The 11,536-nt window shown below is 43.8% G+C and overlaps 1 protein-coding gene across 1 annotated transcript in view; it reads left to right on the top strand.

Moving 5' to 3' along the window:
* Nucleotides 1–602: 602 nt before the first annotated feature.
* Nucleotides 603–11,536, top strand: part of DNAH12 (dynein axonemal heavy chain 12) — a 168,684-nt gene continuing 157,750 nt past the window's right edge. The window contains exons 1-7 of the mRNA XM_088472684.1: nt 603–683; nt 6,106–6,263; nt 6,398–6,488; nt 7,574–7,600; nt 8,381–8,570; nt 9,673–9,748; nt 11,214–11,372. Of these exons, the coding sequence (XP_088328810.1) occupies nt 615–683; nt 6,106–6,263; nt 6,398–6,488; nt 7,574–7,600; nt 8,381–8,570; nt 9,673–9,748; nt 11,214–11,372 (770 nt within the window). The 5' untranslated portion in view covers nt 603–614. The remainder of the gene's footprint in view (nt 684–6,105; nt 6,264–6,397; nt 6,489–7,573; nt 7,601–8,380; nt 8,571–9,672; nt 9,749–11,213; nt 11,373–11,536) is intronic.

Raw genomic sequence — 11,536 nt, 5'->3', positions numbered from 1 at the left:
GCTCAGCACGCTGCCTGCCGCTGGGCGGAGAGGAGGGGGGCCGTGTCGGAGACTACACACGGCACGGGCCCCTCCTCTCTAGAAACGCCCCAGCCTGATTGCAGAGCTAAAGCGATCATTGATAAATGGGCCCCTACGTCTTCCTCTATTTGAATTGTTGGGGGGCATGATATCTATGTAACGAACGAAAAACGCCAATGCATGCTAAGTTTCTACAGAGGTTATTAAACTAATTACTCTCACATGGCCAAAAAAGTACTCTATAACGGGTAACAACCGGCTGAGTACATCGATCTTAACAAATCCATGTCACACCACAACGCCTGTCTAATGCAATGCCAGTGTACGCCAGCCATGTGCGGTAATAGCAACCACACGGCTTGCCTGTGTTCGCAAGCTGCCTGCCTGAAAAGATCTTATTCAGAGCCTGAGCGCACAGGAGGAGTCCTCATCAGAACACCAGGGGGCAGCAGCAGTTACACAGCAGCTACAGTGCAACCTGATAGACCGGGAGAGGGTGTGACTGAAGGGAAGCCCCGCCCACCAATTAAATGAAACAGTAGCACCTCCCTGTACACGCCGTGCCCCTGTCGCCATGGCAACCGGCTTGTTTAATGTCAGACAGGGGACCAGAGCCGGGCAAGTTGTTGGGAGCAGAGGCACCTCCAGCAGGGTCAGGGCAGGTAAGTCCACCGCCACTAAATAATGTGGGCACACAGAACTTTTGTTCACTTACATTTTACTTCCAACTAACAGTAACTAGTGACACCTTTGCTAGGTTACGTTGCTGATAGAAAAGTACCTGGTTAAGGTATCCCAGGAAAATACATGGCTGCACCTGTAGCTAAATATATGATATATTATAGTGCAAGGGGTGCACTATAATATACTTCATTGTCCGTGTTTTATTTAGGAAAGCACACACTGTATTTTAATTCCAGCAATGTGAAATTGGGATCACATACAAAGGCAGTCTAGCTATAGATATATTATATATATATATATATATATATATATATATATATATAAATTATTAGTTCCTAGTAAAATATACATTTCTGACATAATGGGACTCATTATTTTCGGTTGCAATCTATAGATCGCCATCCGCCCTTTAAATTGTAACCTAATAAACCCATAGCAAGAGAGTCATTTCTATGTTTTTGTCTCTTTGTGTTGCATTCTATGGACACTATTGTTGTATAGTGGTAAAAAAATATGTTGTACTATGACAGTACAATATTTTAAACACAGTAATTGTATATACAGCCAAAACACTAGCGGTAAGACATGTCTCTGTTCAAAATCTAAATATCACAGATGTTTACATCAGAAACCAGTTGTATACCTCTCTATGCCATACCGTTTCTCCCAAATGGTTCTTTGACCAAGAGCTTATATTGGCCTCAGAAATATCTTTTGCTCCTCAGATGGCCTCAGGTTCAGTGATGTGCTGTCAGATGAGGCAGAGCCTTTCCTGTCATACTACTTAGCTATCTTATATAAAAATTATAAGAAAAAAAAAAAAAAAAGATAAATATCTTCTTTGTATTATTCCAATAATTTTTATAGTCAAGTCTCTGGAGTAAAAGGTGTATGGCAGATGAGGCACTGCTCCTCTGTCTTCCTTTTCCACACATCCCTGATGATCAAAACTCACCAAATTTCCAGTACTATATACTGCTGCACCTTTGTATAATGCCCACATGAACCCTCTGGTTCATATATATATCTATAAATCTGGCTCTGATACTAGCCAGTGCCTCCCCAGCCATTTACCTCACCGCACTGCTCAGGTTCAGCTACACAATGTCGCTTCTGGCTATTTGGCCCAACTGGTGAACCACCAGATGTGTGACAAATTTGACCATCTACCACATCTATTGCGGCTCTCATTGATCAACCAGATCTCACAAGTCCACAAGGAGCTTCCCTGTCCCTGATCAGCCTATGGCTACACACATACATGCTCTGAGGTTTATTATCAGCTAACCATATGTTTCCTTCCTGTCCATTCAGGAATCATGTTCTTGGTCCAGATTTTGATGTAAGATATGGTAGTTGCATGAGTGGTCTAGCACACTAATATGTTGTCCTAACTTTGGATAAATTTTCCTAATTGGTCATAATAGTCTTTGCTGGTATGGCAAACTAAAGCCGTTATAAACAATATATCAATAAATTAGAAAATTAAATAGTATGTCTATGGCTTCCATAATTAAAAATAATAATAAAAAAACAGAACTGCAATGTAACCTACAGGTGATAAATAGTGCAAACCAGTTATATAAACTTATTTAAATTTCTTCTCTAAATTTGGATTCATCTGAAGAATAGTGGTGGAAAATAAAGTTACAGGTACTAAAAAGGCTCCTGTACTATGACATACTCTTATCGGAAGCTTTGTTCCAGTGCCCCAGCTTTAATAAATGCATGTAGTAATTTTCATTACCGCATTGCGAGTTGTGGCATAGCCATCACGTCACAACCTAATGTTGATGATGATAAATATGCCCCTGTACCTTTGAAGGATTTCCAAGCGGATTTGGCCATTATGATATAAACATGGCCTGCACACAAATAGATCACTGGGTCTCAACGTCTTAAATATTGGATGTATTCTTAATTTCTGGTGTCTAAGGACAGGGAATCTGAACTTCTGAGTGTCCAACCTTTGTCAGGTTCTCCTGTAGTGATGTTTCCTGCATTTAGGCAATAAAATATGGGAACATACTAACTCTAGGTCACTGAAATCTGAGGTTCCAACTAAAGGTGCCCACACACTGAACGACTCGCAAACGGTACAATTTCGTTAATTATTTCCCTTGAACTCCCCAGCAGCTCCCTGGCAGTCCTGGACTGAAGATATCGTGCATAAAGTATTCATTTGACAAACGATCTACTAACGACCTATCGTGCGTACTTAACTATTTCCAGTGCATCGTTAACGAGATTGCCAGATCTTACCAGCAGGAAGGAAGATCTGGAGATGCGATGTACGACCCCCGGGTAGGCGTATCGTGATCGTGAGTGGACACTCAAGATTTGCACATATTTTGCATGATTTGACGTTCCGATGTGTCGAAATCGGCAAATCGTGCAAAATGTCTGACAGTGTGTGGGCACCATAAAACATTTTGATATTATAAACATTTTACTTTTTATCTACTTGCCAAATCAGAGCCGTAACAAGGCACAATTGTAACCTGTGCCGGCCCCGCCTCCTGAGCACGCAACGTTATGACTGGGACGTGACCGGCAGCTCCGGTAAGTGCATCGCTGATTGGGCAGCCTCAGGACGTCCGATCGGCTGCATATACTGTGCAGGGTGGCCATCTGGAGCCTGCTAGCCAGGAGCAAGGTCTATGGGGCATGTGCCTTTGCACTCTGGACCTCATTCAGAGCCGCTCGCTATTTGCGGTCGTTCGTTCAAAAAAAAAAGGGGTGGCTATTCAAATGAACCGTTCGCTCTTTGCGGTCTGTTCACGCCTCTATGTCTGAACGAGCGAGCAAAACTTGCGGTCCAAATTTTGAAAAATACACCCCCTTGCCGCTCGCACCATACGTCATGTCCGCTATTTATTTGATTAATCGAGTACATCGAACAGCGTATGAACTGCTCGCTATTCTTGTGGTTGGTTTTTCCTACCACTATATTGCGAGCAGTTCTGACTATAAAACAACCAGGTGACGTGGTCGATGACGCTGCTGTATTAATTATGCACACCCTTAAAACGCCCGTTTTGACCTTTAAGCACGCCTGCGTTCTGAATTCCACTCCCCGTTTTCAAGCACCTTCCCCTGTTACCACCCACATACGCCTTATCCTGTCACTCAAAATAGCAGGCATTCGCTATTTAGCGAACTAACGATTTTCGGCCGCACTGACTGGTTCGCGCATGCGTATTACAAACCGTACGCATGCACAGATGTGCGAACATCGCTCGGAACGAATGAGCGGCCGCTTACGAGCGGCTCTGAATCAGGCCCTCTGTGCAACAGCATCGGTCACCCCATGGCTAGTTACGGCCTGTGCCAAATAGTTTTATTTCGATTTTATGTACTTATTTAATTTTTATATTAGGCACCAATAAAAAGTAGCGCAGTGCAAGTTTTTGTTTGGCCCCTGTGCACCCAGTGCTGGAGTCCTTGCTGTCTACTTCATATGCTATGTCATAGTTCTGGAATATGGTTTTAGCACAATCTACTCTAGAGTGCAGGGTATGTGCCATGGGCAAAGCACACTCTGGGCCCATCATATATACATCCCAGCCAGAGTCACTAAAATGTAATCATGAAATCTATTGTTATTATGTGAAGGTGAATGTGCTTGGATGCCATATTTCAGGGTACATTTCTTCTGTAAAATGGCATTGCATAAATATTGCCATTGTAAACATAACAAATAAGTTAATAACAATATTAACCAATCTGTTTTTAAAAAAACATCCTGCATATAGGTAACCTCCAGGATGTGATATTAGTGAATTCGGACAGGTAGATATTGTACCCACCTCCTCAATGTTTCTGTGCAGGTCTTTCAAATACTTTGTTAGAGCAGCCACAATCTCATTCAGGCAGCTAGGGCCTGATTGTGAGTCGGACGCATTGGTGATGTCGGATGTAGTGAAGTGATTTTTTTTTTCTTCGGCACATGTGTTCAAGTTGGATTGTGTATGTAACCAGATAGCGTGCACACAGAGTCACCGCCACTCACATAGGAGGCCATAGTCATAGACAGTGAGATTGCATCTTCCTTAGGGCTGGTGCAAGTTTCGATGGTGCGACTGAAGATTACATCTAAAGATGCTCCGAGCATGATTTCAGCGTCTGGATGTACACCAGGGAAGGACTTATAGCGGCATTTGCGAGTCACAGACGAGCAACCGCCAAAAGACACGGACGTGGGTGCGTCCCACTCAGAATCAGCCTTTTAATGTCAACCAGACTTTTTTACGTATCTCCACCATTTCCAGTACCTGCCACATACTCTCCATTATGCCTCCAGTTGTTTGAGGTGTCCTTCTCTTGTCAGACATCTCTCACATGTTCTCACATGGAGGATTATCGACATTAATATCTGATCATTCTCTGTGGCTGTGACGTAGCTGCCTGAAGGGGTATCACCTGGTGTCCTTATCCCAGGGTGCTATCGTTCGGGTGTCCTTACCATCTGATGTCCCTGCTGGATCCCCTTCCTGTCCTATAATTCATTTACAGATGTGTTCTCATACACCAAGCCTCAATACGCCAAACGGCGCAAGAAGCCCGGCGTGACTGAGCCGCAACAAGAGGTGTAGCGTAGCATCTTTTTCTCTAAATTTTGCGTCATATTTGCAACGCAGAAAAACACCACTCAAAGTGTACTACAGAGGCTGGAATGTGACTGTAACAGCACAGGAATTAGTGTTCAACGCGTACAAAGTCACAGATGAAGCGCAACGGAACTCGGCGTGAGAAAAAGCCGCGGCTGCTTCATAGCTCTTCGTATGCAGGGCCTGATTCAGAGTTGAGAATAGAGAGAGATATCTCTCTCAACTGATCATCTTGGTGAAACCATGCTGCACTGCAGGGGGGGCAGATTTAAAATGTGCAGAGAGATTTAGGTTTGGGAGGGAGGTGTCCAAACTGACATCTAAATTGTAGAGTAATAATAAAGCTGTGCAGTATTTGTGGGCTACATGTAAAAGCAGCCAGTATTTACCTACATGCAAAAAAACATTATGTATTTACACCCCTTGCATTGCAACATGGTTTGTCCAGGTACACAGTTAAGTGCTATCTCTCTCTCTATTCCCAACTCTGAATCAGGCCCATAGAGTCTCACAGGACCTGGCGAGCCGAGAGGGGCTGTTTGGAGCGGCTGAAGCCACAGTGTATGAGGACACCTCTGTATGTCCTCCCAAAGCCCTCCTGTCAATTTTATTCATATGTGTTAATCCCCTCAAAATACAACGGCATGCATGGTTTAACCTGGTGTCATGGTGAAAAATCAATGGGTGCATTTCCAGGCTTGTAGAGTTTCAAAACATGTCATGACAGATGGGCTATAGCCTATAAAGCAGTGATTGCTGTATTATGCCTGTGGTTATTTTGTTTATTTAGATGGATTCCAACAAAACTTTCCACTTTCCGCCTGCGGAGCGTCTACACGTCCAGTTGCCTCCTCTTACCCTTCCGGCTCCCTCCACAAGCTCCACCAACAGTAAGCTAATGAAGTACAAAAGGAGCCGGGAGCAGCAGAAAACCCTTCATGAGATCATGTGAGTTCTGTATGATGCTTTGTGTAATGATTGCAGGTCTATCACAGGGGGACTATACAGCTGTACCATCATTCATAGGTCTCCAGCAGTCTTTAGTCCTCGGTTCACAGAATGTTGTTTCCTCTGTGTTGTAGAATGAAGGAAGCATTAAAGGCCTATGAGGATACCATAACTGAGAAAAAGAAGAGAGGACCCAGACCCCCACAACCGCAACTCCCATCAACTGTAAGTTATCCTTATTAATATATAAGTAATGAAATAGAGAAACAACATCCCAGAACAAGTAGTCACTGACGTATAGTAACTTAATTACTAAGAGAAGTTGTGGGAAAAGTACCATGATGGAGTCACTTTTATTTCCAAATAATAATAAATAAAGCACAAATTAACATCCACTCTCTGTAGAGTCCTGACCTGATTCACATCTATCAAGTGTTTAACAGGAGCCCTAAACATATTATGGGGGACATTATAAAACCCAGTGCTCAGATCACTGAGTACAATAGGTGCTCTATCCCTTAGTAAGCCATCAGATTCTGGGCCTGATCATAGGTGCCACAGCCTATGGCCTTCCTACTGAGATGCTCACTGGCTGTGGATCTAATCGGCTGCGGAACTTTGTAAGCAGAGATGAACGGTTTGGTTTTGGCTTAGATCTTCCCGCCAAGTTCAAACCTCAGAACGAAGCAATACAACTTTCACATACAAAGATGACGTTTTGTCCATGAAAGATGATGTTTGGCCTCATAATGGGTTTCGAACTTGGTGGGAAGATCCAAGCCAAAACTGACCATCTATAGTTCAAGTGGCACCATTGAGCGGACAAAAGAGCAAACCTATGGTGGCTCAGAATGTCCGACGATACATGGCCACCGGTGCCAGTTAAACTGCGTCTTTCAACGCAGTCCCTGATGCTGGCACTCCCCCGACACACCCACTGACATGTACGCCGATGAAAGCCAACCTATCAAAATTGCATGGATCTCGATTCAATTCCGATATGCGTCCGCCAGGCGGTAACCATCGGGTAGCATGCGCAGTGCGTCTCGGACGCATGCACAGATATAAAACATTGGGTGCTTGCACCCGTTGTTCTAAATCCATCCACCTCTGAATCATGTCCTCTGTCAATTGTAGCACAGTTTGACAAATGAAACATCTGATTGGTGTTATGGATTACAATGGACGTTTCATGAATATTCTGCATTATATTTGCAACTCAAAACCTTTTTAACCAGAATCCACAAAACAATAAGATTTTGTGTAATTTTAAGTAAAAGCCAATAATGATGTCTTGTTTCTTATGACAGATGAACAGTGAACAGAGAAAAATCAGGGTAAGTAGTATTGAATTAATATATACTGTATTTTATCTTTATTATGATCAGTAACGCACTCTGGCCCTTTTTTTGTGCCTTTCAACTGTTTCAAGATTCTATTTATACTTTGGGCAAAATGTGCTGAAGCGCGATTAGAGACGAGAGCTGATCTCCACCAGCTCAGAGCTTGTCCAAAAATCTATTTGCTTTGCTGGGTGGGAATAGCTGTGAGCCATTAAAATATAAAGGAATTACCCTTCAAATGGGCCATCTGCATTCATCTCTGGTTTTAATAATTGGACGCTGTGAAATTAAATATATCTTAATGCGTCTGCAAAACTTGGAGCAGTGATGCACCTACTTTATACTTGGCAAGAAATGCTGCCACGCCACCTAAGTCTTCCCATTGGCCAGTGTAATCCTACTCCCCTGCAAATAACACCATCTTGCTTTGCAAACACATAACCTTGGCACAGATCCAGGTGCGTCCCTGCAAATTGTGGCCAATAGATTGTGCAGCGTTCTTCATCTTCTTTGTGCTTTGTACATGAGGCCCAGTGTCACCTTATCTTCCTAGCTTGCACTACATTCCTGTGCAAGCGATTGTCCTAGACTTTATTGTATGTAACTTTCACTATCAGGATGGGACTGTGGTGGGGTAGATGTACTAAGCCTTGGAGAGAGATAAAGTACCAACCAGTTAGGAGCTGATTGGTTGGCATTTTATCTCTTTTCCAGGCTTAGTACATCTACCCCGGTGTTTTTCTTTATTGCTCAGAGTATGTCCTTCCCTTTCAGATGAATTACCTGTACATGAAGAAGCGTGTGGAGTGTAGCCCAGTGGTTCCCATTCAGAAGTACTGGTTAAACTCTATGCTGGCCCTGGTACCCAGGCCTCTTCAGAAGGGCAAGGACAGGGAGGCTCTTGTGGCAGAACTATTAGAAGAAATTTCACAAGACTTTGAAAAGAGCATGAAGAGACACCTAGGTGAGTCCTATATTCTTTACTGCCAGGGGGCTCAGCCAGACTCTTGTAATAGCACAAGATTCAGGGCCTGGTTCAGAGGTGGAAGATAATCCCGTCGCTGCTGCACCTTTCTGCACAGTGGTACTGAGAAGTTATACTAATGCCGCAGCCGCTATAATTTGAACAGAGATGCCTATTGGCTGCGTCTCTAATCGGCCGCTTGTGAACAAAGACGCGTCATTGAACTTCTGAGCAATCCTATGGTGCTCCGGATGTCCATCTGAACTAAGCCGCAGAGGCCGGTGAAGCTTCATACAAAGACACAGTCGCTTACTGCCACACTTCCACAAAACGCTTGTGACATGCCCGCATTTGACTAGCCCACCCTCATTACCTCCCATAAACGCACCTTGACTGTCAATCACTCTGTGTCCAAATACTCACTGCGGCCGCCATTGGTAAAGAGATAGGGGAAAGCTCCTTAATTGCAAATGTCCAGTAAGCCATAGCAACCAATCAGTGATTAGCTCTGATCAATCTGATGCATGTTACACTGTGAAAGCAACTATCTAATTGGTTGCTACAAGTATTGTATAGTTACCATTTCTTAGTAAATCACCCTGTTGCATGTCACGGACATTTATATAAATGAGGAGCATCTTCAGTTTGCTCACTGCTACGCTCGTCTGTTATAAGTAACTTCATTGTTGTATTGGAAAGATTGTATCAGGTCCCTTAAGGTGCTCATCCACTAGCCGACGGAGAAACAAGAGCACGGTTTCGACATTGTAATCGTGCAGTCGTTTCTCCGTCTGTGATGAGCCTACACTGAACGAGCAGACGTTCAGTGCAGGCTCATCAATCATCTGGGAACATGCTGAACCTGACGATATCAGGTTGTCCAGCATGTCTGCCCGATGATAGAGGTCGGAAATGACCAGCGGGCGAGCGCATCGCTAGTCGTTTCCGACTTTAAATTGCCCGATTTGTGGATGATTTGCAAACGATTGCACGATAACAACGTCGTTATCGTGCAATCGCCTGTCAAAATCGTCAAGTGGATGGGCACCTTTAGTATATGGATTTCATAACAACATTATTTTATTTTGTTTCCACTCTTCAGTAAAAAGTATTCTAGTGAAACCAGAGGTGAAAGGGTTGGAAGCAGAAGAATCTGGTCTCTTACCTGAATTTCCTGTGTGAGTAACTACTTATAAGAACATTCAGCAACATATATGCTGGTTCTGTTATGTAATAGAAGCAAAACCTGTTTATAAATGATAGACAGTGAAAATCTTGAATTCATGCTTTCATAGGGCCTGATACAGAGATGGATGTAATGGCGATATTTACGCAGTTCGAGCGATTGTTTGACATTGCGCATGTATGAAAGCCGCACTTTGCAGGCGCAGCGTTTGTTTTACGATTATGCTCGCACAGAGGATTCACTCGCAAAGTGAGTGACAGGGAGTCAGTGTTTGGGGGAGGTAATGGGGTTGAGCAGGCAAACGCAGGTAGGCCAGGTCCGTTTAAATGGCGTTTATGGGCGTGCATAAATTAGCCACTGCGATCTCTTTCGCAGCATGAGAGCTCTTTGCGTGTCAGGAGAGTCGCTGTGTTTGAGACAGGTCAGACTTGCATGGCTGCCCGTTCTGCGTCGATGTTACCGATGTTTACGCTGATGAATGTCCTCAGATGGATATGAGAATAGAGCAGTGGGCGTCCCTATGCTTGGGTAAGCTTTGGAAACATTGACATATTTTCAACAGCTGCGCTCCGTGCGGAATCAGAGATGCGATTGCAATAGCGTAAATCTCTGAATCAGGCCCATAATCTACCACATTGACTCTTTTTGTAATTCCCGTTTTACTGGTCTTCCTATAACCAGATTTTCATCCCTATAATCCATTTGAATTTAGCAGATAGATTAATTCTTCCACTTATGGTCCACATATAAGGCATTGATAAATCAGCAACATTCATGTTACAAAACAATGTGCAAGTTCTACTTTACTATGGAGTGTAATTCTGAAGTCAGTGCCCTTACTTCTTTGTTTGTTAATACCCAGTTTTGTTTTATTAATGCCTTTGTTCTTAATTGTTATGTTTTAAGGGCCGTAGTGCAAAAACAAATGACTAAATTACTTAGGTGGGGTGTGCAGGGGGGGATAGTGGTCACCAGAGCCGTAACTAGACTTTTTGGTGCCCTTGCTAGAAAGAGCATTGGCGCCCCCCTCATTTTTGAAAGGTACATAATGCACCCAAAAAAGTGCCATGGCTTCATGGGGAAGGGCCAGGGAACAGATAGGAGAGGCCAGGAGATGCTGGGGATGAAATTAGAGGAAGCTACAAGCAAGAATGATAATAAACAGAAATTTGACAGGCCCAAACAGCGCCCCCTGCCCTGTGGTGCCCTGTGCGATGGCACCGGCCGCACTACCCTAGCTACGGCCCTGGTGGTCACACCCTGTCGGACTATGTAGATACAGCAAAGCTGGAGGGGACGTGACCAAAACAAATGAAGTGTGTGTCTGTGCCCCCCTGGACTCGTACTTGGTACTTTGTACCACCTGCCCTATCGGCACCCCTGGTTAAGGTTTATGCTTCATTCACCGCAGGTGAGACTCCTTAATCATCTAATATTACATTATTTTGTCACTTCAGGGGTCTGGATTTCTCCAAACCATGGCATCAGAGCTTTGTCCAAGCAAGAAATGAGATCAGTAAGAATCTTCATCTCCTCCATCCAGCTCTTCGGGCCGTGCTGGATCTGGGCTACACAACTTTTTCCAATCTGCTTATTGACGATCTGGCTGGATACAGGTTGGAATGAGTTTGTTTTTGTTTTTATTGGGGGGGGGATAAGATTATCAGTGTTGTAATTATCAACAACTGAGACACGGAGAATTACTATTTAGTTGCACTGTGTGCCTGGGTTAGCTACTGTGCTCGTTGATTTCCACCACAGTTGCATGGGTGATTGGAGC

Source organism: Taudactylus pleione, unplaced genomic scaffold, assembly GCF_031769625.1.
Source record: "Taudactylus pleione unplaced genomic scaffold, aTauple2 ptg000128l, whole genome shotgun sequence".
NCBI lineage: Eukaryota > Metazoa > Chordata > Amphibia > Anura > Myobatrachidae > Taudactylus > Taudactylus pleione.
This window is presented reverse-complemented; position numbering and strand designations above follow the sequence as displayed.